The following is a 26,529-nucleotide window of genomic DNA, read 5'->3' on the forward strand; positions in this document are numbered from 1 at the left end:
ATCCATTCAAGCTATTCAGCAACTACTGAAACACATCCATGTATTTTCTAAACATCTTGAGGTTGCTGGCTGGAGTTTATGTATATAGACAGCCTAGTCGCACTGACTGTGACGTATTCTGTCTTCAAATGTAGCCTTCAAAAGATGCAGTCCCTGAATTGAGACACAGCTTTTTATATATTTATAGTTCTGTAATTGAATGTTCTAAATTTAGTTTTAAAATATCCAAGTTTTAGAAAGCACACTTAGATTTGAAAACACAAGGAGCCTCCCATGCCTTGGGGCTGCATTTTGTTTACTTTTCCACTCAGCCAGTAACTTGCACAGACATTTTGATGGGCAGTGACTAAAACACAAAAACTGATCAGAAGGTAGTGTACCCTAGCCTTTTTATATCCTACAGTGTAGGATGTAAAATAATAATAAATCATATGTATTAATTAAACATACAAGGTAGATTTGTCACATTACAACAGGTTGAAGAGTGAAATTAAGTTTGTAACTCCCTTCTGCTTTGCAGCAGACCATACATTAATAGAGAAGCAATTATAAAAATGGTAAACAGAAATAAACGATATTCAGTGGAGCAGTGCTGAGGATAATATTAGAGTTTAAGAGTCTGACATCTTGGGGGGGAAAAGCTGCTCTGCAGTCTGGTGGTGCGGCAGTAGAAATTCCTACATCTCTTCCCAGAAGGCAGCAGGGTGAACAGGCTGTGGCTGGGTGGGTACTGTCCTTTAGTATCCTTTGGGCTCTGCGTAAGCACCTCACCGATATCACTGATGCTCGGGAGATGGGTACCAACGATCTTCTGAACAGTTTTAATCACCCGCTGCAGAGCCCTCCGGTTCTGAGCTGTGCACATCCCATACCAGTTAGTGATGTTTCCAGTCAGGAGGCTTTCTATTGCTCCTCTGTAAAAACTGACGGGAATTTGGCCTCCTTAAGCTTCCTCAAGATTTATTCTTTTATTTACTTTATTCTATGCACACACACACACACACACACACACACACACACACACACACACACACACACACACACACACACTCTCACTATACATCCTTGTGGTTAATATGTCCTCTGCTGAAAACTGAATTCTTGCGCATGTCCTATTTCAGTTGTCTCCTGTCTAAATTTGTTGGGGGCACTCTTGCAGTTATTACGGTAATCCTGACAGCGGCTCCGGGTGTCAGCTGATCCTTCTTTACTGTCGAGTGAGGAGAAAAGTCAGCTGAAGGAAAACACTGCTGGCTACTTAAAACCATGGCTGCGGAGATTCATTCGAGGCCCCAGACCGCTAGACCTATTCTTTTGAACAAGATCGAGGGACACTCAGACGCGGTGAATTCTGCCGTTTTAATACCAAAAGAAGATGGAGTGATCACGGTCAGCGAGGACAGGTGAGTTTGCCATGCAGGCTAATAGTAGCGTACTAGCAGTAGCTAGCGGGCTCGGTCTACTTGCTGGTCATTGCACTCATAATTCCTGGTGCACTGGGTAAGAAGAACACACATTTTGTCCATCTGAGATATATTTATATATATTTTTGGATGGGATATTCCGGGACCAGGGTTCGCGTAGGAGGCTGTGGGGAGAGAAATCCAGGAAGAGTCCCTTCCATAACATCCGCGGACAAACAATGCACCGTAAACGGGAATACAACATTTAGATTTCAATTGATAACGTTGTGTTTTACGACTCATTGTTCGCTATACGGAACAATATTATAATGTGTTAGGCTAGATTGGCTAAACTAGCTGGCTAGCTACCCAGCTGGTGCTCAAAACACTGCTTTCTCAAACTAGCGACTGCTGCCTTCAAGTGCTCCACGTATACTGTAGCGTCCAAGATTTTAATCGCTGCGAGTGCAATTAATGAAACACTTTTACTGGGCTTTGTAATAAAAGTATTGTTTGATATGATGGAACAAAATAACCAACTCTACCTCTTTTGATTTTTTTGTTTATCTTATCTTTATGTTGATATATAATGTGTGGCATCCAAGCTGCGCATGGTTCAATACTTGTTGAAATTGCTGTGCCCCCTGAGCATCACATTTTGACATAATAGAAAACCCTATATTTTGGGTATAACATAAAAACCTTTAGTTATGGCATTCGTGGTAGGTTTACACCATAAAATAAATTCCATGTTTTCAACAAAACACAAGCAGTACAGCTGTATTTTCCAGACCTCTTCACTTGCATTCACTTTGGGATTAGCCAAATAATCTCAGTTGTGAAGGTGTAAGCATGGACTCATCAGGCCATCCCATTCACTGGGTTATAGGTTAAGTGATATTAGACCTGTTATTCTCGATTACAAGTGTCAAGAAGCAACATCCTCATTTAAAGATAAAGGAACTTAGTTGCTGTGAAGAAATGTGATGCTGTCTAAATCACACATCTAACCCTCTTATTATTCAAAGGGAAGTTGTGGGCCGACGTTGCAGCAAAACACAACATGACATTATGTATGATCTTTTCAAAGTTGTCCAGTTTGCTTTAAACACATTAATCAAATAAGTCTCAAAAGGGTTTCATGTTGTGGTGTTCTGGTAAAAGACAAAAGTACAGTTTCGGAATTGGTTCAGTATCGAACCATCACTTCTGTAATGTGGTTTTAACAGCAACATTTGCGAAGCTTGTCTGCATGGCTGCTGTGTCATTTAGAAAACGCTTTTTAAAAAAGTGACCTGCCAGGAATAGTTTTTCACCAACTGAAAGTACGTAAACACACAAAATACGCCATCCCACCCCTTTCAGTGCTGTTTGGGAATAGAATCGAGCATTATGTATACAGAAAATTAGGGCTGGTTTCCCAGACAAGGATTAAGCCCAGTCCCAGATGAGGGCTCTCTTCAATGGATATTTCCATTGAGTATTTCTATTGAAAAGTGCCAAGTTTCCTTTGTACATCAAGTATATATTTATCTATCTGCACACAAATAGTAAGTCAAAGATTAGAAATGCATTTAAACTTCTGTTTGTGTGTGTGTGTGTGTGTGTGTGTGTGTGTGTGTGTATGAAATAAAATATATATATATAAATAAATAAATAAAATTTTAAAAAAGAACTGACCTTCATAACAAGAAATAGACTACAGAGTGATCCCTGTCAGAGTGCTTTCAATGTGATGTTTTGACATTTTCCTTCAGAACCATCCGAGTTTGGCTGAAAAGAGACAGCGGTCAGTACTGGCCAAGCATCTACCACACAGTCTCCTGTAAGTAAGACTGCATTGCTTCAGTGTTAAAAGGGATTATAAATGTGTGTGAGCACGAGTGTTTGTTTGTCTGTGTGGCCCTGCGATGGACTGGCGACCTGTCCAGGGTGTACCCCACCTTTCGCCCGATGTCAGCTGGGATTGGCTCCAGCCGATGGATGGATGGATGGATGCACATGCTTGTGTGTTTGAGGGGAAAAGGCTTTTTGTTATTTTGGACCACGACAGCAATATAATGCACACCTATCTATGACATGGCCTGTATGTAGTGAATTCCCTGCTCATGGCGACCATTCTTTCTCCTTTTAGCTCCATGCTCTTGCATGTCGTACCACCATGACAGCAGACGCATCTTCATAGGCCAGGACAATGGAGCTGTTGTGGTGAGTGAAGCTAACTCAAACAAATGTCTTCACGTGCTCACCCCAGGCTCCCTCTATTGACACTAACGACACGTTTCTTCAAACGACAAACAGTGTCCTTTGAAGAAAAACAGCATATCTGGTTCAAATAGGCCACAATTTCAATATTTGGACTTGCAATTTCCCGTGAGGGCAGGATAGTTATTTGATTAGAAATGTGTGTGTGTGTGTGTGTGTGTGTTTGCCTTCCAGGAATTTCTCATCTCTGAAGATTTCAACAAGATGAACCACGTCAAAACATATCCAGGTGAGAACAGGAGATGAGAACACATTTGCACACAAAACTGTTCAGTCCAATTTAGCAACAAGTTGAGATTAGCAGGAATTGCAGTAGTTAAAGGAACTCCCAAGGAACATCTAGGGCTGCAACTAACGATTATTTTTGTTGTTGATTTAATGTGTCGCTTATCGATTTGTTGTTTGGACTGTAAAGTGTCATAAAATGTCGATCATTGTTTCCCAAAGCTCAAGATGATGTCCTCAAATGTCTTGTTTTGTCCACAAGCCAAAGACTTTCTGTTTTCTCTCATAGAGGAATCAAATAAACAGAGAATATTCACATTGAAGAAGCTGGAATCAGAGATGTCTGACTTTTTATTTTCTTTAAAAAATGAGTCAAACCAATTAAAAGAATTTCAAAATACTAGTCGATTAATTTAATATTAAATAACTACTCGATTAATCCTTGCTGCTAGCAATGAGCTAGCAACATCACAGTTTACCCAATGAAATTCACAACAGTTAGTGTAATCAATAGCTGGCACAGTTGACAAGTGTTTCTTACTCTCAGAGATGTGGCCCCTCCCTGCTCCAGGAGACTTTTAAGGGACATCTACGTTTAGCACGACTGACGCAGCTGAAAGCGTCAGGACAGTGTAAATTAGTGTGACACAACTTGTTTTAAAAAAAAATAAAATTCCTTTTTACAGCAAATGCCAAACAATGTCTGGTTCCACCTTCTTTTGGCTCTGCAAAGTTATGAAGCATTTTTTTCACAATCGATAATGCAAATAATTGTTAGTTGCAGCCCTAGTGATTACATCTTGATTTCATCTCTTGACATAATTGGTAGGTTAGCAGCGGAGCGCAGTTCCTGTGACTGTGTCAGCAGCACTTTTGCCTCCTCAGTGGAAAATTAAGCTTCAGGAGAAAATGGCTAGCCTGTGGCTTTACAGGGCAAAACGCCACATGTCACAACTGGAATGCTTCTCCTTGTAGCAAACTCCAGCAGCAGAGCCCGATCAGAAAAAAACATGAGTCACGATCATATCAAACAGCCAATAGGATGTGTCTATGCACTTCAAAGACAGGCAGGGCTTAACATCGCCATGTGCCTTTTGGCAGTCACTGTTACTTTCTTCACAGCTGCCGATATTGACACATTGGCTGATGATAAAACTTGTCTTACGTAATTTCAGTCTGGTTAAAAAATTATAACAGACAGAATGATAGAAATTATTTTGGAAAATGCTTACTCCTCTGCAGTTCAGATTGATTACTGAGCTAAATATGTAATATATGCATTATGTCTGGTGCGGTGGCTTGATGCAGACGAGGAGTGTCTTTTGCACACAAGGGACAATCTAGAAACCTAGGACAGCAACAGGTTATGGAAAACACAGTAGTAAGATATTCTACTGGCTTGTACACTTGAATTGCTTTGCATTATGAGCCATAATAACTTAATTTATCCAATACAGTACTTCTCAGTGACGAATAATACAGTCAGACAGCATGTAAAGTATCTGTATCTGTTGCACTGTGAAGCAATGGTTTTAGCCTATTTCCCTCACTTTTAAGTAGCTTTGAAGTAAATTGAGTTAAATATTTAAACCCACCATAGCTGGATTGTTTCCACTCCATATAGTATTGAGTATCTTTGGAAACCTTGGGATCTGTTTGAACAATGCTGCAGTGACTGCACAACGTGCTCTCGAGTCGTGATGAAGGACACACAGGTGGTGGATTTGAGGGCGTTTTTGGGGGACACACTTTTTGTTTTTCATTTAAAGATGCTATAAGTAATATTTTATAACAATGGCTGACTTTACTTTGTAATGGGAAAAGGAGCTGCTCATAGTGATCAATTATCACCCAACTCTGCAGTTCCCCTCAGCTCTACAGAGCATTTTGGCATCTTTCACTCGATTTTATGGCCCACAGCTACACTGTTTTGGCTAACTCTCATCAACGTCTCTCATCAACCCTGTTTCCAGCAGCAGGCAGCTGTTTTCAGTGAAAAAAGTCTAAAAGTCCACTGTACACTACCTGCCCAGCACTGATCAGCAGTCAGACATGGTTAGCGTCCAGCTACTGAAAACAGAGGAGCATTAGCAGCTAAAGAGACTGAAATCTCCCCATCCCTAAACCAGAAACACAACTCTGAATGAATGCTAATGTTGCTCTGTGTGAATAGTGTTCGCCATATCAACTTCGTAAGGTGATAATATGCCAATGGTGTGTTTGTTTTGCTCACTTGGAGGCAAGTAATCTACTATTGCAGGTTTACAAATCAGTTCATCAGCAGGGTTTAGCTATTTTGTATTTCAAAATTGTTGTTTTACACTGTTTCTAAAATGTGTTCATGAAACAATTTATTGTGCTTGTTGATAGGGATGCATCCTTAATCTCTGATGCATACAAATTCAAAAGGACACAGTAAACTCACTATTGACGCTCCCTATTTATTTATTTTTATATTATTATTCTGTGATTATGCTAACAATTGTGAACAATAAATCTGTGTTGAAATAATAAGAATCCTGCTCTCTGTGTCCACGATACTTTACCCGTAAACACGAGTTTAACACAACTTATTTATCTGAAAACACACATTTTATGCTTATCATTATTTATTATATATTATATATTCATTATTAACATCACTGAAGCTATTGAGAAACTCAACACTGATGGTGGCGATTCACTTTATTTCCTCTTCTTTGACGTATCTACTCCAGTTAATGTAACGATAATATAGCTGTTGCCAGAGTTCTAAACAATACAGTGTTAAAACCCTGCTGTCTGGAAAACTGGAGATGTTCAATACCTGAAGTTCACAACAATAGTGTAGAGGTGATCCCCAGGTGGACCATTAAGACCGATGCAAGTACAAACTGAAGTGATTCATCTGTCTTAGTCTGAACTACGGCATCAGTTAAGCAGAGCCTCTGATGGGATCGGCACATGCAAAGGACAATATATTTTTCCATGGTGTTCATCCATGACGGCTTTAGACGTGGTGTTGTTTGATGTTTATCCAACATGATGTGCCTGTTTAACACTTAAAGTGTGTGTGTGTGTGTGTGTGTGTTTTGCAGCCCACCAGAACCGTGTGTCAGATATGGTGTTCTCCCTGGAGAGTGAGTGGGTGGTGAGTACTGGCCATGACAAGAGCGTGAGCTGGATGTGCACCCAGAGTGGCAGCATGCTGGGGAGACACTACTTCACCGCCTCTGCCTCCTGCCTACAGTATCCTTCCTTCATTCACTCGCTGTGTGTACAGTATATCTGAGCATCTATCTGTCAGCTGAAGTAGTAACATGTAGAGTGTGTTCGAGCCCTGACTTCCTGCTCAGATACGATCACGAGACGCAGCATGCCTTTGTTGGCGATGACTCAGGACAGATCACGTTGCTGAAACTGGAGAAGCAGACGTACTCCACCATCACAACGCTGAAGGGTCATGAAGGTAAAGACACTCTGCCTACACGTAAAAGAATCACCTTTAACACAGACACAGAACTGTTCTCTCCTAGTGTAGGTGAGTCACACAAGGTCTCAGCACAAATAGTTTGTCTTGCATATCTCTACACACACACACACACAGGCTTCTCATGCAGACGGCAGATATGCAGATGTGGCCACAGTAAAAAATAGATGACCCAGATTCGTCCACGTGATGCGTCACTATGCAAGAAAATGAAAGACCACTTGAATCCAATGTTGAATCCAGTGTGATGACGCATTCTCTGTTGTTCCCCTAAACACATCTCCTCAAGGAATCCCATCATTTGGTTTATATGGTGATGAAGATGATGATGGGAAATACCATCTCTCAGACTGCTCTAGAAATTCCCATACCTGCCTGTTTGAGTTGAGATCTAGCAACTGTGTTAACGCTCATCAAACCATTCAGTGACCATTTGAGCCCTTTAAGATGGGACTATTGTCATTCTCGGAAGCTCCCATCAAAATACAAATGCTTCATCAGAGGATGAATGCATTACCAAGATAGGATTTGTATTTGAGGGTTCACTGTTTGTTTTTGTTTTTTTTCCAGTTGGGACAGACTTATTAGTGCGCCCATGCCTTTATAAAAGCCTTACATCCAACCTCTCTCTTTGATTTGCAGATGTGCCTCTGTGCTCATGATAACACATACTAATCAGACTGATAATAATACATATTAATGGGTTTAGCTCCGGCTGTGCACAAGCAGGAGTTCCATCCAACTATTAAATGGAAATTATGATTGATGAAATTTGAAAAACAGAATGGAAAGGTCAGACCTCACCTTAGTCTCACGTCAAGGTTTTTTTTTTTTTTTAATGTTTTTATTTTTACTTCTTACTGTTTTGAAAAGGGTTTTCAAAGGTTGTTCTGCCTTTGGTTGGTGCATTGAAGTAATAGCAAATTCACATCTTAGTTATCTTTTATCTCTGACATTAACAGTTCATGTTTAGCTGATGGAAACATATCTTGAGCAGAGTTATTACTAGGGTTTTTCCACATTGGCTCTAAAAGTTATAAATCATGTGGCCATGAATGCAGTGTGTGTGTGTGTGTGTGGCCCTGTGTCTGTAATGTGGCTACAGTTATTGTCAGCCCACCACCACCTGCCACAGGCTATTATTCATCATCATATGACTGGTCCTAACTTCACCAGCTTAATTGTCTGACCCAGAGCTCTTTTCTCTTTAAATGCTAGAGGTTTCACTGGAAACATCGGGAAAAATGAAGTCTTTGTTGGCTGTGATTCAACAAAATCAGAAAGACAGTTGAAGCAGTTTAAGTCACCGTCTGTGCCTTGTACTGTAACAACATAGCTGCGTGGTGTTCTCTGGCCACAGACAGCAGGCTAGTGAGTGTTTAGCCTGTAATATGCTCCACCATCTGACAAGAATGGGCAGATGGTCTGAGCCGTGTAGTCGGATCAGCTGAAAACGACTTATCAGTCAAATCGTTCTGTGGCCACCCTTTGCAAACCAATGGCTTAGATATAACGGATTGTTATTAAAATGCAAGTCCAGTACACACATCATGGTGTTTTTTTTGTTCTTGTCCAAATGCAAATGTTTTACACGTCACATCCCTTGCACTGTTGATCATCATTTTCATTAAACAGAGTGTAATAATAATAATAATAATCCTTATTTGTAGAGCACTTTTCAAAAACAAGTTACAAAGTGCTTTAACAAGTGTAAAGAATTATACAAAAAAAGATAAGAGCATGAAAATTTAATATAAAATTAGTAAAATACAATAAAATAAAAGGGATAAAATAAAGTCAAATAAGATCGGGAAAAGCTCTCCTATAAAAGTATGTTTTAAGAAGGGACTTAAAAGAGTTCACTGACTCAGCCGACCTGATTTCCTGTGCAGTGAAGCAGGAACTAACTCAAAATTGTACAGAGAGCTAATTAGGGTTAGCATTTTGGGATGACCCTTTAGCCTTTCTTACATGTTATCCAGTATGTTTTTAGTTATCATGCTGGTAAGCAATCGCAGTCAACAACAAACACAGCTGCTTCAACAACACGGTTCTCACTGATTAGTTTGCTTCTAGCTTGCTTTACAGGCTAGCCCGTAGCAGCTAAGACTAATACAACTTTCATTTTAGCAGTAGTAAAGAAGTTGTTTACTTATTGAGCTAGCTAAGCTAATAGTGTTGTAGCCTAGAGGAGTGCCACACTCACTGGCAAGCAAGGCATTAAGTAGTTCGATACTAAAACAAATACTGAGATCTTCATCAGATTAAATCAGTATGGAACACAACCATGGAAAAACTTGTCTCATTGAAAAATGGGTAACTTATGCCTCCATCTGGAGTTAGCTCCACTTGTGTGCTTGGTCGGAGCTTCCTGTAGTTCTCAGAACAGGCACCAGATGGACCCAACGGTTCAGATTATAACATTCCTCTTAACAGGCTCCTGCAGCACATAAAAACACAAGTGCCAAATTTGTTTATTTTTCTCTCTGTCCATTCCTCTGTCTCCTTCAGGTAGTATAGCAACCCTCTGGTGGGACCCTGTCCAGAGGCTGCTGTTCTCTGGGGCCTCCGACCACAGCGTCATCATGTGGGACATTGGGGGCCGCAAGGGACGGACGTTACTGTTGCAGGGACACCAGTAAGTCAGTCAGGCTTTTATATATGCCTGGATGCTGAATTTGCTTTACCTCCCCTGTGTTTGTCAGGGCTCAAGAGGCTTAAAAATATCATCAGGGGGATAGGTGGTGCCAGTAACCGCTGTTCTCAGGCACTGACTGTTTTTATCTCCACTTCTCGCTCTTCATACATATTTCACCACCTCCTAGTCCCCCCCACCCAGTCACATTAGTCATCAACAAAGCCCATGTACAGTGATGCGTGTCCGAGCAAGCCTTCGTAGATCCTGTTGCACCCTAGCAGGATTTATAGAGGTTTGATCTCTCAGACACCCAGTGAAATGAGAGTAATGACAGGTCCTAAATCCTGTGTTGACCCAGTCTTGATCTCTTTTCAAGCCTTTTTTATGCCCTTGTCACTCCTTTTTTCTCTTTTACTAATCTATGAAAATGTATTTGATAGACCTCCTTTTGATGGGATGTAACAGTTTTACAGTTAGTGTTAGAACTGTTGAGCAGAAAAGCTTTAGTCAGTGTCAGGGTAGGCAGCGAAAATATTAAGCTGTAGTAAGTGCTTAATTAAAATTCAAATGCCAAAAGCTCAAAATGCCATTCCAGCATCTTGTATTGTTTTTAAAGTTCTACTGCTTTATTTGCATAATTGTATTGTTGTACCTCTTATTCTAAAGGTTATACCTGTGTTTTTTTTATGTATGAAAGCACCATTATTTTATTTTATCACAACAAGCCGACATTGAACGGTTTATAAAGATATAGTGGCTAAGGTGTTAGCACACGGTTGTCAACATCGAGCGGGCAGAAAATTTTAATTCATTTAGAGTTGAGATTCTGTCCACCTGATACATGACGTAGCTCCAATTTTTCTCTGTATTCTGGGTTTATCACAGCTTTTTTGCTGGAAATGGTTTCAGACATTCATTAGAGATGCTAAGACTGAGCTACACATTAAACATTTGCATGGCCAGAATTTTAGTTTAAAACATTTGCAGTAAAATCTACTGAAGTTAGCATGCTAACCAGCCTACCCCAGCCGGTTCTGCCTCGTAATACCATTTCATACTTCAAGCAGTGATAGTCTGATAGTTTATCTCAGCTGGCTTCTGTTGCCAACTCGCTAGGCTCAGGTTTTTGTGCCCATTCCACAGTAAGTTGCACAGTTAGCTGCACGGCTAACTGAGCTAACTAGCTAATGGCAGTTAGCAGCACTTATGACATTATATGTGATATGCGGAGTATAAAGTCGACAGGTGGAGAGTAGTCTGACTTCTTAAACATTGTAACTTTTAATGCAGGTTTAGATTAGGATTTTGTTTTGATTGAACTTTTCTCCCCTTTCACTCCCTCAGCGAGCGTGTTCAGGCCTTGCGGTATCTCCAGTTGACCCGGCAGTTGCTGTCGTGCTCAGCCGACGGTGGCATTGCAGTGTGGAACATGGACACACAGAGAGAAGAGGTTCACATCACTTTAACATTATAAGTGCCACACAAATACGGGGTGTAACGATACAGTCAGCTCAGACTTTGGTAAATGCAAGATTTGGGGTTTACTGTGTGATACTCTTATAATCTTTTATTTTCAAATGTTACTATTTATAATTTTTTTCTAGTTCTAGTTTTCCACATAGATGTTAGTGTAAAATGCTAATTATGTGTCTGACATTACATTTTAATTGACTTGCTTTACAGGCGTATTCTCTTAACCCTATACTAAGACTATAGATGGTGTATTACTCACCGTTTACTCACTATAATGGTCAAAGCAGCATACAATAGCTAACATTGAACATGTAGTGTTTTAGTATTATTAGCTGGTTGTAATTGGCAAAGAGTTTTGTTTCTCCTCTCTGTTTTTGTCTCACTCCTGGTTTCAATGCTTTTTGTGTGGGTAAAGATGATTTTTTTGCTGCACATGTCCTCGTCTTCCGAGTTATTTTAGTGGTTTACTTCACTGTGTTTCTGCATGTTTAATAGTAACCTTCAACTGCGCATGTCTCTGCAGGCGCCCCAGTGGTTAGACAGCGACTCTTGTCAGAAGTGCGAGCAACCTTTCTTCTGGAACATCAAGCAGATGTGGGACACTAAGACCTTGGGGCTCAGACAGGTAGGGGCGGGCCTGACCAGTGTCCTTAGCAGTCCCCTCAGTCTGTCAGTCATGCTAATATATGGGTGGTTTTCCCTTTTGTGCAGCACCACTGCAGGAAGTGTGGCAAGGCTGTATGTGGAAAATGTAGTTCTAAACGCTCCACTTTCCCAATTATGGGCTTCGAATTCCCGGTGCGAGTGTGTGATGCCTGCTTTGATACCATCAAAGAAGAGGAGTGAGTATAGGGCATCTCTAAATTTTGTAGTAATTGATCACATCATGCGCCTGTTTACACAGTACTGAAGGCAACTCTGATTAAATGTGTGTGTGTGTGTGTGTGTGTGTGTGTGGTGCAGTCGAACACCATTGGCCACGTTCCATGAGGGGAAACACCACATCGCCCACATGGACATGGACCCATCCAGAGGCCTGATGGTCACTTGTGGAAGCGACCGCATTGTTAAGGTCAACAACAGTTCTTTGATAGCAGATAATTCATGCATGAATTCAGGCTGTGTCAAACACAGGCTGATCACATCCAGACGAATGAAATCAGTGGTATTTGTTTAATGTATTGTGAGTCTGCAGGCAGTCGTATAGCCCTTAAAATGATCTAAACTCGAAGTCTTAAAAGTCCAATTTGGTTTATTCCTATTACCCTCAACTGTACTTTGTGTTTAGTGTTAGTGAGCAAATGTTAGCTTGTTGACACGCTCAACTAAGATGATGAACATGGTATAGATTCTGCCTGCTTAGCATCAGCCACTTAGTATTGTCATCGCGAGCATGTTGGCATCAAGGATGTGGTTAGCATGCAGAAGTTAGCATTTAACTCAAAGCGCCGCTGTGCAGCTGCACAGAGCTGGCTGAAACCTTTAGTTTTAGCACACAAGCAAGTATGCACGCGTCACAGCCGCTAGTCTATATGATTGAGTTCTTATAAAACAACTATATAGGCACTTGTAAAATTGTAAATTGTAAAAAAGAGGAAACAAAGTAGCACAACTTTCAAAGAAACTTCTTAAACTACTGCTGCAGCATGTTGGACAGGTGCATCTCTAATAATTACATTTTAATTTTAAAAATTAATTTTTAATTAATTTTCTTCTGGAATTTAATTATAAAAGTGAAACTTTCATATAAATTGTTTTAATCTTGATGATTACGGCTTACAGTTCTTGGAAATCTAAACTCCAGTATCTCAAAATGTATTAGAATTTTAGAATAAAGAATTTAAAATACAGAAATGTCATCCTGAGATGAGCTCTAATCAGCTAATTAACTCAAAACACCTGCGAAGGTTTCCTGAGCCTTTAATATCTCTCTAAGTCTGGTTCTGGTGCTCCCAATGAACTTTTTCACAAGATTCAACTTTTTTGAGATGCACCTTCTCCCGTGCCCATCTGCACAGTCAGTATGTTGACGCCCATGTTGCTTGCAAGCTAGAAGTCTATTAAGCTAGAAGAAAAGCAGCAAAATTGATTATGCTGCCAGTATGGTTTGCGAACTTCCTTCTGGACTTTTGATTTCACTGTCTCTAATTATTTTTCCACTCTGAAAACGTGTCACAATTTGGATTTATTATTATTATTTATTCAAGCAGACTGCAGAGTCTATTCCCTAATGAAAAGCAAAATACAAACCTTTAACAGCATTTAATAAGCTAACAGAGAAATCCAAACATGAGATTTTTGGTGATATATCACTCTTAAGTTCACCTGTAGAGTTCTTCTGTATCTTGTAGTGGGTTTTTTTGTTGTAAGAATCATGTTTCATCAGTTCCTTTTATTTTCACATTTTTATTTATTTTAATTGTGCACATTATTAGTAAAAATGTATAGTCTTAAATCTAGCAGACTGATAACCTAAAAACATCCTGAAAGTATTGAAGCAATAACAGAAGCAGTTCCATGCAGTTCACAAGTCCTCTCAGTAATAACTCAGCCTCCTTTAGCGCAACTTTGCACCAGGCTGCTACCGTCATCATTATTGGCTGTTTGTCTCCACAGATCTGGGATATGACGCAGGTGGTTGGCTGTAGCTTAGCAACAGGCTTCTCTCCGCGCTGATTGGCCCAGCCCACTACATGGTCAGGCCTCCTCAGTGCTCCACCCACTCTTCCAATGTCATGGAAACCCCTCTGTACAGTATATCTTCCCATCATGCCTGGGATCTTCAGCTGCGCCCAGGCCTGCTCTTAGTGAATGTGCGAGCGTGTGTGTTTGTGCGTGTGTTCACAGTGCAGCCCCTCAGCATTCCTTTTGCTCCTCTTAACAAATTTGTTTTTAACTTCACTAACGTTCAGTCCCACATGAAAGCGTGTGTGACAGATTTTTGACTTTTTGCTCTGATCCAAAACAGAACCCTAAGCACAACGGTGTGTGTGTGTACATGTGTGCATGTCACGTAATGATTTCTCCAATGGGAGGAATGGTATTAATATCTGTGTTTACATTATATTAAAATTTCCAATGCTTCTTTTGACCAAGGTCATTTTTATTACCCTATGCTGTAAAGTCAGGTTTCACTAAATCACTGACCTGCCATTCCTGTAGAAAGATATACGAGCTTGTTCATTTCTGTGGCCCACTAACTGCATTTTGCTCAGTCACTGTAACTTGTAAAAGAAAAAAAAACATACTGTATATACCCATGCATCAGTAGATAGTTGATTGAAATGGCTCTCACTGATCAAAGTGATCAGCTTTTTCTGTCTATACTCCTCTTTTTCAGTTTTGTTTCTTTCACTAGTTGGCCTTAAATCACTCTCAGGAGGTTTTACATCAGTACGTTGTCACAGGGCGGGGCTTTCCTGTCAGTCGTAACCATTACTACCATTATGTGTAATCACTCAAGCACGGTAATAAAATCAATAGAACTGCCTCTTTCTTAATAGATGAAGGAAATCTCTCGACACCCTCAAAGATGCTGCCGTAGAAAATTTGATGTCCTTGTCAGATGTTTGCATGACGCAGCCCGATGAGGCACGGGAAATTGGGATATGTTGCTGTAGAAACATGCGCTGATGACGTCAAACAGTGTGTCGCCGCGGTCCTGAGGCGCTCCAGTACAATTACAATTCTAGGCTAGTGTGGCCTTGTGATCGTTTCAGCTTTATGGCATTGTGTCTCCAACTTTATTTGGGTGAAAACAAGTTTAAAAAATAGCACAGCATCACCGCCTCCTAGATAAGAAGGTATCATAAAAAAAAAATTGTGATGCAAAATTGGATTTCCTCCAGCCAGAAAGGCACTTAGGTACTGGATAGGTACTGTAAACTAAATGTAGCACTAAATGCTAGCGTGTTGAACCGTCCCCAGCTAAATTGTGGGTCAGATCAGGGCTGCCTGCGTTCCTTCAAAAGCCTTATAGAGAGGACACGCTCACAAAGCCTTTTTTTTTTATTAGTGGTTTGTCAGTGCTTATGACTGTTCACTCGTGCTCATTCACTCTCATGCACTCACCTCGTTATAAAGCTCTGGATGTCCTGTTAGCGTTTTCTTTTCATCCTGCTTTTTCAAATTCTGTTCTGAGCGCTTCCACTTTTCCCACGCATCTGTGTATCAAAGATGTCTCATTACGCTGTCACCACTGCGGTGAATTGCACAACATGTGGTCTTTGACTTTGAATTAAACAAAGCATTTTTGTAAGTTCACATTTGGGAGGGGTAATAGCTGGATTCAATGTAGCGTCCTTGTAAATAGCGGCTAGGATCTTCTAATGCTAGACTAACGCTTGCCTTATTGTAAGTGGAAAAATGAGCATTATAGTGTTGGAATTTACTGATTTCAAAATGTAGTCACATTCCAGTTTTTTGATCATGTAGTGTATATTTGTAGTAAAGTATTTATCTGTTACCATTGTAAATGGTTGTTTACTTTTCTTTGTGCCCATCTAGTCTTTGCTTCCTTGTAATAACAAAATACAACATGTTAAACCATCTTCATTGAGGCACGTGCAAACTCAGTAACAGCGAGATAGATTGCAGGGTCAGATCATGAAGCAATTTACATCCTAACAAGGACAGAGATTGACTGGCTGATCAGCAGTGGTTGTCATGTGAGTGCAATTGTTACTCATCATCAAGACTGTACTCCATGATATTTACCCAATCATACTTGGGGTTAGACTGAAGGCTCGTACTGATCAATTTGTCAGAAGTCGATATTTAGCATTGATATTCCTTTTTGTTGTTTCCCGCCAAAAAAAAGGAGCCTATAAAGACAGGATTGTTTTGTCTTGAGTGCACGCGAGCTGGAAGCTCGGGGATAAAACATGCCTTAAATTGTTCTGCATAATTATCAGGGGAAAAAATAGCTGTTATTTTTGGGGGGGCCGGTTGGGTGCAGCCAAACACCCTGAAAACACAACATTGTCATATCACTTGAAGGTGAATGTGTAATCAAGCAGTCACCTATTTAAACGACATGGAGCAACATTAGCTTAACTCTGCTAGCTCACAATACCAAAATAATTAGCTACAAAAATAGCTTAGCAGAGCTTTAAGTAATTGGAAAGAGTAAATAAAATGTGCAAGATGTTAAAGCTGCAAAAAGTGATGGATTTTCTGTTGGCCACTCAGGGGTTGTGGACCTGGCTGTAAACACAACATTCACATGCTTTCACTTGATAAACTTGTTGGGGCAAACACATGCAGGCAAACAGCTCATTCTGAGTGAAATATCTGACTCTTGAGCTGCTAAATGCTTTAATATGTTCACCAGCCAGTGGTTAACCTTGTCTGTCAGCCATGTCGTGTTGAGCAGGTAGCGAACAGTGGGTTCATCCGGGCCTTTTCGTTAAACAGCTGCTGCTGGAAACATGGCTGATAATAGATGGAAGGCTCAACCAAAACACAGAAGGTGTGTGCCATGAAACTGCAAAAACATGAAACGCTCTGAGTCATTCTCTGGTGATGTCACCACAGTGACCCATTATTACAGGTAATCATTTGATCCAATCAAAATATTGATTAGTGCAGCTTTTTTTGCATGTTAGCTGAACTTTTTCATGTTGTTATGAACTGAAAATACAATTTTCAGTCCATCGGCAGTATTGGCTAACTGATTTAGTGTCATTACAAACTCATGTCACAAAGCGTCATCAGGGATCTACAGGGTTATTGGCGATGCTACCGTACAATCAGGAGTCCGAGCTCTCCTTTCAGTTAACTGGACATTGAAGCTTCTTCCAGTTATTACTTCTTATCGTGTCCTTGTAACAGATTGCGTTTGATGATTTGATGGCTCTGGAAGCTAAACTCCATAGCAGATGGACAAGATGTTTAAGGTACGACGGATGGCAGGATGTGCTGTTAGCAGAAACCGCTAATGAAATAGATGTTCAGATTGCCAGCCAGTCGCAGGAAGGAAGGAATAGATTCATGTTGTTAATGGTTTATTATTTTGGTTTTGTATTCTTCAGTTCATCAAACACTAAAATGGTTGGCCTTCATGTTGATGGGAGGCCACATAAACACTAAAGATGACTCATTTTCCACAACACCATGGCCCATAATCTCAAACTCTGTGAACTGATTTCTGTTTGCTTTGACTTTTTTTCTCTTCAGACATAATGTTCTTAATGTATATCTCAAAATAATTGTATTTTTAAATAATTTTGTTGACAATACAGTACAGAATTTAGTCCCTCTGTGTCCTGGTTTGACAGCATAGAGAGGCTAAAGAATAAATGCATAATAAAGATATTCTGATATGTTTATTTGACTCTTTGTGTGTTTTTTTTCTGGAGAGTTTTTGTATGACTTGAATTGAAGTGGAACTCAACAGCACGAGACAATAATCGGAGTCATTTTCTTTATTCAAGCAGGCATTTACAAGATAACTTCAAGCCACAGTCACAGTCCGTAAAAGGCCTTGTTAAAGGTGCTCAGCAGATATTACTGGGTCATAAATAAGTAGGTTTTATTGCTCTCATGCTCGTGCTGCTGTGTGGTGTATTCAAGCCACACCGCTTATAAAGAGAGCACTTCATCTCCAGCCTGAGCTCAACCTGCACAGAACAGAAGCTGCACTACAACATAGCAAATACAATAAACAATAAAGTTACTTACATAGCTGTGTAATACACAACACTTGGCACGTTTGTAAGTCGACAAGACACGAGGATGACATCGAAACCCATAGCTGGTGTTGTGAATTAATAATGCAGGGTGTGTGAGTGACTTTGGTCACATCAGATTCCCATCTGATTGACAACTTTCATAAAGTCACAGTAACAGACTGGGATGTTTGTGTGGTTTATGAAGGTGCTCACTCTATCAGAAAGATAACATCCTTTGAAAACTCATTTAAAGGCAGCTTCACTATCAAACACTCGTTACATTTTTAGTCCATATAAAGTTGAGCTCACAAATAGGAAAATGTGTTACCATATAAATAGTTCCCTCGATTATAGGTGAGTTTAATCTGTCATCGTAAGGCTGGGTGTCCCAACACACATTTTAGAACTCACAGTATATCTTCATATTTTCCCATTTTAAGGTAGTGACCAAAGGTAGCATTAACACTCCTAATGCTTTGGATAAAATGGCCCCAGATCTGTTCCTTCTCCTGGAGTGTATTATGTCATCGGGTGGATGAAATACTGAGCCCAGCCTCGGTCAGTATGAACGGATGGTGTTAGTGTGGTGTACTGCCAGCCAGTCCCTGCTGTCTCAGTGTGGCTGAAACGTCTTGGCCAAGTCCTCCAGCACAGACATTAACTTCTGCTCCTCCAGGGGAGAGCTGTGGGTCCAGGCCAGCGGCAGGTGGGTGGACACCATATTTCGGTCTGTGCACACAACACACAAATACATATTAACATCTAAAGGTGCGTACATGGAGGAACTGTCTATCGACCAGAGGACAAGTGTCAGAGGTTTGTTTAAAAGGCAGGAAAGGCCAAGCGCATGTCCAGGCATCAGCCTGCTACTTTAAAAGGAGATTGGTTGAAGAAATGCAAACCCTGGATTCCTTTTCTGTCCTCATCCCCGATGGCAACAGCCCGGCATCTCTCATGACACATGATTTGAGTTCGTTTTTTTTTAACGTTTTGACACGTTCCCATTATGAGATGATGTAGTGGTGACAGTGCTACAGCTCTGATGGTGTTGACTGAAAGGATTGAACAGCCTCATGTGCTGGTGTGACAGTCCACTGTCACAAAAGCCTCACTTGTAGTTTATAGGTGTGAACATCTCCCGACAGCCCGCAGTGTGGTACAAAAACATTTTTAGAATTCTGCCTACAGCAGGCAATATAATATTTAAGACTTTTGTGAATTACATTTAAGACAAATGTCTTAATACCTATTAAGGCCTTTTTGGAGGAAACCAAATTCAATGCTTTTGAACACTGAAATTTGGTGTGTGAAACTACAAACAAAAAAACAACAATTTGAACATTTTTATTAAGCTTTTATTTAGGTTGTGTTCACACTCCAGCTGGACGTGTCCCAGTTCAGATTTTCCCTCACTTGCGAGATGGATCTGATGTTTAATCAGTGTGAACAGAAATTAATTTGTCCAGTTTTGATCTGGAGATGTACACGTCCCAGGTCTTCAACTTGCGTAGGAATGCCAGAATCAAAATTGGTCATTGTTGCCACGATAGTAGTCTTGTTGACAGCTGTCACAATTTTAGCACCTAAAGCAGTTTGGCTGAGCGAGTGTTGACATGAGATAAAGCCAAACAGACAGCTTAACTGGTATTTGGGGAAACACCTCACATATGAAGGCTTATCCTGCAACTAAATCCATACAGACTCTTCTGTTAGCAGAAAACATGTCTTCTCTATGTCACTTTCACTTCATACTAGAATGTAATTCTAGTAAATGGCATAAGTACTGAAAGTAGCAACCTAAAATAAAATAAAAATAAGACGCCCGACATAACTGCGTCATATTGCGTCACATCAATAAATGAATGCGGTGTGTTTGTGTCTGTTGAAGTGTGCTTTTCGTATTAGGCTACAGGCTGCCTCTTCAAGGCCGCTAGGGTCATTGTGTGTGTTCATAGGAGCACTGTACTCTCTGGCAGTATCTGGCACCAAAAGCAGCCCACTCCAGCTGCAATGGACACAGGCCAAACCCTCACACACACACACATACACACACACACACACACTCCATGCCGACCCACAACTGACAAACACATAATTTAGCCAATATTGTTCCCGTTCTTTTCTTTCCCCTTTTTTACTGTTTTTGCTATCTTGGCGTACTGAACTTTTTTTTTTTTTGTATTTGCCTCTTTTGTGAATCAATTTTCTTAACTCGTAAATCTCTAAGAGATAATGAAATGAATGAAAACGACAAAGATTGCTTCAGTTTTGCAACATACCCTGGTAGAAACGTCCGCTGGGGTTTGTGGTTGCAACCTCAGAGATAGCCAGCCAAATCACGGTGTCAGCCCCCTGCTCTGGGGTCCGAAGACTGTCCTTCATAGACCTATGGAAGTCTGGCATGGCATTGGCCACCGCTGGGACAGACAGACAGACAGACGTAGAGAGGGAGAAAATCAAGGATTAGAAGTATTAGGAGGCAATATAAGGGACGCTTCTTTTGAATAAAGAATGATTATGTTAAATTTGTCCAAAAAGTGGTTGCTTTTAACTCTTAGTGTTGTGCATATATGTGAGCAGGCGGTACCGGGAGTGTCAACCCAGCCGGGATGCATGACGGAGAAGTGGATGTTAGTGTGAGTCTTCGCCAGCTGCTCTGTCATCACCACCTGCTGCCTCTGGAACACACACAGACGTAAACAAACGTGTCTTAGAGAGATTCTGTACGGTGATGAGGGTTGGACTAAACAGGTGAACCTCACATGTCTTTGACATGTCAGTGTCACTGACACACATCATGATGCTTCACATTTCAATTTTTCCACGTAAAACACATGAAATAGACACGGAGGCATCCAGACTCTTGTGTTCATTATTTGATGAATCACAGGTCTCTGTGACATCATGCAAAATAAGATTTAGCTGACCTAGATAATAACATTCATGCAGGTTTCTATGGAATTTGGTCAAAATGTGACACCACCATCCATGCCATTCATCTGAGTACTCCTTGTAGTACTAATGAATGCTACTGTCAGTATCTAATCAGAAACCCTGCGCCATATACTTAATTTATATCAAAGATGAACAAAATACTTTAGTATCTGATCAATAAATGATCAATGAATAACAAAAGTCTCTACTCTGCTGCAATAGCTACTGCAAACTGCAATTATCCAACCTGCATTTTGATCATGTATGATACACTTACCAATAGACATCTTTCTATAATACATTTTACATGAAAATACATTTTATATGTCTTGTCTGTTTCCTGGCAAACTCAGAGGTCACGAGGACGGTAAAGCCTGACAGCCCATCAGTCATACACTTTGGTGTGTCATCAGCAGGTTTCAAGCTCAAGTCTTACTTTGTGTTGGGCGTAGACCATGGTGCCGTCATAGCGGCCTCTCTCAGACTGCAGGTTTCCTGTCCTGAGCTTCTGCACCAACATCCCCCCTGATGACACTGTGATCTGAACACGGACGAATGGAAACAGGGGTGGAGGGAGTTGTAGTTACTAGTTACATTGCATATGATGATTTTACATACAAAACTATAATAAAATATGATACATTTGAATAGATTAAACTACCAAACTGTACATATAAAAGTGTTAATATTACCTCATTAAAAGATGCATAACATGTAATTAGCTAAAATGTTGCGTACATGATGACATATTTTATTATGATATTATAATATAAAATAACGCAGACAGAGGTCAGTGAGTACTTTTGAGACTTTAAGTACATTCTTTAAATCATACTACTATTTGAATGCCGGACTTTTACATGTAATGACGTATTTTTGCACTGTGGTATTACTATTTTAACTTTACTGAAGACAAACAATGTCTTTCACTGCTGTGAGTATAATTTTTACAGTTTCATAAATAGATTAGATCTTTTCTGCAGTCCAGTAATTTTCCGGGTGTTTTCTGAGAACATGTTTCATTGGTGTGTCCAGCAATGAACTATAGCCACAACCCAGTGGGACAAACCCATTAAATAATTATTAAAGTTATGGATTATAACAATTGGTGTCTATAACTTCTATGAGGTATGACAAACCTACACAGTAAATAGTATTAGTTTCTGACTGTGGGAAACAAACACAGATTGTGTCTCTCAGACTCACCACTCTGGGATCTGCGCTCTTCTCCAGCAAGGGAATAAGGCTCTTGGTGAGAATGTAAACCCCTAGAAGGCAATGAAAAAAAAAAAATCATCATTCCCATCTTTTGTTTCTTGTTTCTCATCAGTGTTTTCTTCACACCTCACATCTGACCTGTGACTCACCAAGGACGTTGGTGGCGAAGCTCTTCTCAAGCCCCTCAGCGTTCACATCCCTCTGACTCATGATAGCGCCGGCGTTATTGATCTACACAGAGCCAATCAGTTTTATGACTTACACTTTGCCATATATTTCCAAATATAAAAAATAGATAACTTGTGTTACTCACCAGTACATTAAGGGCCTTGTACTTTCTCTTGAACGCTTCAGCAAACTCACCAACCTTCTTGGTCTCAGACAGGTCCAGGATGTGTACATAGACCTCCTGTAATGACACCAGCCATTTTGAATAAGGAATAATGTCACGTCTGGGGAGTCAGACCAGTGTCCAGTGTGTTGAGAAGTGAGCCATACTGTACTTTATTTCCTGACTCCTTGACGATATCTGCCCTCGCCTCCTCTGCCTTGTCCTTGTTCCTGCACACCATGTGGACCGTTCCGCCTGTGACAAAGAACATTCTTTACCAGCCGAGGAAAACAGAATCTGTTGTTGTTTGTGTTTTCAAGGGTAGTAGAAGAGTGTTGGATTTACTGTCAACTTTGTCTGACACGTCCAGCGTTATACCGTCTTCGTAGGAGCTGCAGGGGTGCACTGTTCCTGCTAGTTCACTACCACGTTACCACAGTACACACAATATCCAACATTTTTGGGGCACATTTCTGATATTGAGTTAGGGTTAGGGGTTCCCTATTCCACACCATTTTGAAATCTCTGTCTTTTGTGATGGTACAAAGGAAAGTTTAGTCAACATACCTGATAGATTATTGGGATTTAAATACATTTTAATTTACAGATTAAAGGGAAATGTGCATGAGCTAATGTTTTTTAACTGGATGCCCTGAATATTGAACTACTCTATTGTAGTGTAGTGTTTATTGAGTAGTTGGTGAAAAGTCATAAAGGACAAGAACAATTGCTGTGAAAGATTTTAAAGTTTTATGGGTAGGGTTCAAATGGCTAAGGGGACAGCTGTGGCTCAGGATATCAGCGGTTCAATCCCCGGCTCCTCCAGCCTGCGTGTAGAAATGTCCTTGGGCAAGATACTGAACCCCGAATTGCCCCTGGTGGCTGTTCCACCAGTGTATGAATGTGTGTGAATGTTAGTTTCTGTTTGAGCACTTAGGCTCAGTGTATGAATGTGTGTGAGTGCAATGTAATGTAAAAGCGCTTTGAGTGGTCGAAAAAGACTAGAAAGGCGCTATACGGAGCATTTATATCTTTCTTTCTTTTCTTTCTAATAATGGTAGCACTAAGAATAACTTTTACAATGCATCCCCACACATGTTTTGTGTTTGTCTTTGTATATGAGTTTATTTGCTGATAAAAGGGTTGGTACCTTTCTTAGCGATGGCCATGGCAGTGGCTTTTCCAATGCCACTGTTGGCTCCTGTTATCATGAAGGCGCGACCAGCCACGGACACCTCCAGGTCCTTCTCCACAAACCTCTTGGAGGCTGACAGGAAGGCATTCCTGCAGGACATTTACTGCATTAATTCACGTCAGCTGAATTAGCTGAATTCACTGTATGGCTCTGCCTCAGGTATGAGACTTAATAAACTGAGATTCAAGGGGTCAAAATGGGATTCAATGCAGAGCAATAGCAATAAATAATAAAAAATAAGAAGGATTGAAAGAGAAAGTGTATGTGAGTGTGTGTGTGTGTGTGTGTGTGTGTGTGTGTGTATTCAGGTCAGAAAGGGTCAGTGTTCGAGGTGCGCCTGGTTACTGTACGTCTCTTCACAGCTTCACTGTACAGATACAATGAAGACGAGAGTGTGCCTGGCATCATCTCTGATGAGAAGGGGTTTGGGGTGAGACTACCGACAGTGACAACAGGATCGGTGTGTGTGTGTGTGAGCGTGTGTGGCACCAAGGACTTCAATTCCCCCCATTGTCCTGGATGCCATTGTTGAGGGCGGCTGAAGGAGGGGGATAAAGGGGACAGGGAGGTGGGTAATACTGAGGCTAAATGCCTGCTCTGTTCGATGGTGTCATGCAGAGAGCTATTAGTGCAGGGTCAGAGCGGGTTGCCGGGCAGCTCTCTGGCAGAAAAGATAACACAGAACAAAGGGGAGATGGGAAACAATCACAAAAGCACCTCTTCTGACAACTTGGCTTGCTGTACACTGATGAGGAAAGGCGCTGCAACAGATCAGATTGCAAGACTGATAAAGCATTTAGAGCCCCGTTATGGTTGGACAACTGACTTTTGGTCTTACATGGCTCCTGCTGAGTCACTGTAAACTTTACTCAATTTGTAAATCAAGGATTTTCAAAGATGCGCTGCAGTCCCATTCTGTGATGCATCAGTGGCCATTGAAAGGTCAGTAAACTAAAACCTGACAGTGTTCATCAATTTTATCAATCAAATCAATTTTCACCAATACAAGAAGATATAGGTAAATCTTTCTCTTTCAAAGATCCAGCCCTTACATATCCTTTGACCTAACCTAACCTCATAGAACCTGTATAACCTGTAGATCCTACTTACAATTACAGCTGCAAATAATAATCATTTCATTAGAGATTCCTCTGGCAATTCATTTCTTGATTAAACGATTCATCATTTGATCTGTTAAATGTCAGGAAATAGTGAATAAGGTCGATCACAATTTCCGCAAGCCCAAAGTGACATCTTCAGATGTTTTGTTTTGTTTCACCAAGAGTCCAAACATACTCAGTTGAATGCTATAAAACATAGAAAAGCAGCAAATCCTTGAAGATGGAATCAGTAAATATTTGGCATCTCTGCTCAAATAATGTCTCAATTATCAGACAGTTGCTGATTCAAGACCTGTTGCACCACTAATTGATAAATCGACTACTCATTTCAACTCTACTTGCCATGGCTTTAACTTTCATAGGAACGTTTTTCAAAAACTTGAAGGTCTTGAAATGAAAATACCTGACAGTTGGGTTGTCTTTGTTTCTATTCAATTCTATCTATCTATCTATCTATCTATCTATCTATCTATCTATATTTATATATATATACGATCTAGAATTTTCCCACAAGAAGCAATATTTTCAAATGTACTTTTTAGATACCTCAAGAGTCTAAACAGTCTAGTCTGTTCCATTACATCAATTGCTGCAATACAACAAAACTGCAATAAAATGAGGCAAAGATATGCAAAGAGCAGAAAAATACATTTAACGTTTGTTTAATATTAGGCAATGTTATTAGCGGTTGCTCCCGCAAAGTTATTACTGTGAACTTATCTAAATAATAACTAAATTGCCCCCCCCCCCCAAACACACGCACTCATAGGCCCGCTGGGGAGGATTCACACAGGACACAGCAGTAGGTCAGAGACTCACTAACTATAGTGATGTGTCAGCAGTATTCGGGGCAGATGGAGACATCTTACCTGGTGAACTCGGTCACTCCCTTCAGGAACCAGGCGGAGTTGCGGTACAGAGACATGGTGCTGCTCTGGAAGCCTCTCGCTGCGCTGAGCTCTCCCCTGCGCTTTTACCCTGGACCAAAACCACGTGTAGCTCCACTGAATTAACATCAGCGGGCGACAGCTCCACCGGCCACCCAGTGGCCGGAGGGACGTATTAGTTCAGTTGAGCAGTGTTATTTAACCTACAGACAGACATAAACATATAAATTTCCCATGTGTGTTCCTGTTGACTTTCTTTAGTCAGTGCGTGGTTGGAGTACAGTGAGCTTAACTTACCCACGCTGTACCCTCCCTGCCGGTTGATGGTAACATATTCGCTTTCTTAGGACTTTATTATTTGGTGTTTAACTTTACATAGGCTATGTAAATACAATGGCCCGATCCTGCTCTCCTCCCATTGGTGAATAGTAGGCCTACAAAGCTGGTAGTGCAGTAAGATATATAAACTCGTAAAACATACCTGACAGAGAGAGATATTAATGCTCCATGTAAATAAAAATGCTACCTCCAGCTGATCAGCTCCCATAGTTTAAAAACATTTCATTATTGCCAATACACTGAAATTTAACTTATCTAACTATAAAACAAAATAAAGTGTGGATGTTTGCGTGCGCTTAACGTTAGTCATTTAATGTTACAGAAATGTAGGTGTGGCTTATGCCAAAAGACAAATAAACA

The 26,529-nt window shown here is 40.6% G+C and overlaps 2 protein-coding genes across 2 annotated transcripts; one reads left to right on the forward strand and one right to left on the reverse strand.

Moving 5' to 3' along the window:
- Positions 1-1,193: 1,193 nt before the first annotated feature.
- On the forward strand, positions 1,194-17,802 carry wdfy1 (WD repeat and FYVE domain containing 1). Its single transcript, XM_046073847.1, has 12 exons — positions 1,194-1,403; positions 3,161-3,228; positions 3,538-3,611; positions 3,843-3,897; positions 6,971-7,121; positions 7,229-7,341; positions 9,874-10,000; positions 11,345-11,450; positions 11,997-12,098; positions 12,185-12,315; positions 12,437-12,545; positions 14,090-17,802. The coding sequence occupies exons 1-12, from the start codon at positions 1,267-1,269 to the stop codon at positions 14,147-14,149; spliced, it is 1,233 nt and encodes a 410-aa protein (XP_045929803.1). The 5' UTR covers positions 1,194-1,266; the 3' UTR covers positions 14,150-17,802.
- An 84-nt stretch (positions 17,803-17,886) lies between these two features.
- dhrs12la (dehydrogenase/reductase 12-like a) lies at positions 17,887-26,229 on the reverse strand. The gene is made up of 11 exons (XM_046073750.1): positions 26,128-26,229; positions 25,813-26,033; positions 23,778-23,911; positions 22,800-22,882; positions 22,610-22,705; positions 22,446-22,527; positions 22,285-22,346; positions 21,515-21,619; positions 20,732-20,822; positions 20,424-20,561; positions 17,887-18,873 (listed from the first exon to the last, which is right to left on the reverse strand). Exons 2-11 carry the CDS (start codon positions 25,866-25,868, stop codon positions 18,758-18,760), a joined length of 963 nt encoding a protein of 320 aa, XP_045929706.1. The 5' UTR covers positions 25,869-26,033; positions 26,128-26,229; the 3' UTR covers positions 17,887-18,757.
- Positions 26,230-26,529: the final 300 nt, after the last annotated feature.

The sequence above is a fragment of the Micropterus dolomieu genome, linkage group LG17 (genome assembly GCF_021292245.1).
Source record: "Micropterus dolomieu isolate WLL.071019.BEF.003 ecotype Adirondacks linkage group LG17, ASM2129224v1, whole genome shotgun sequence".
NCBI lineage: Eukaryota > Metazoa > Chordata > Actinopteri > Centrarchiformes > Centrarchidae > Micropterus > Micropterus dolomieu.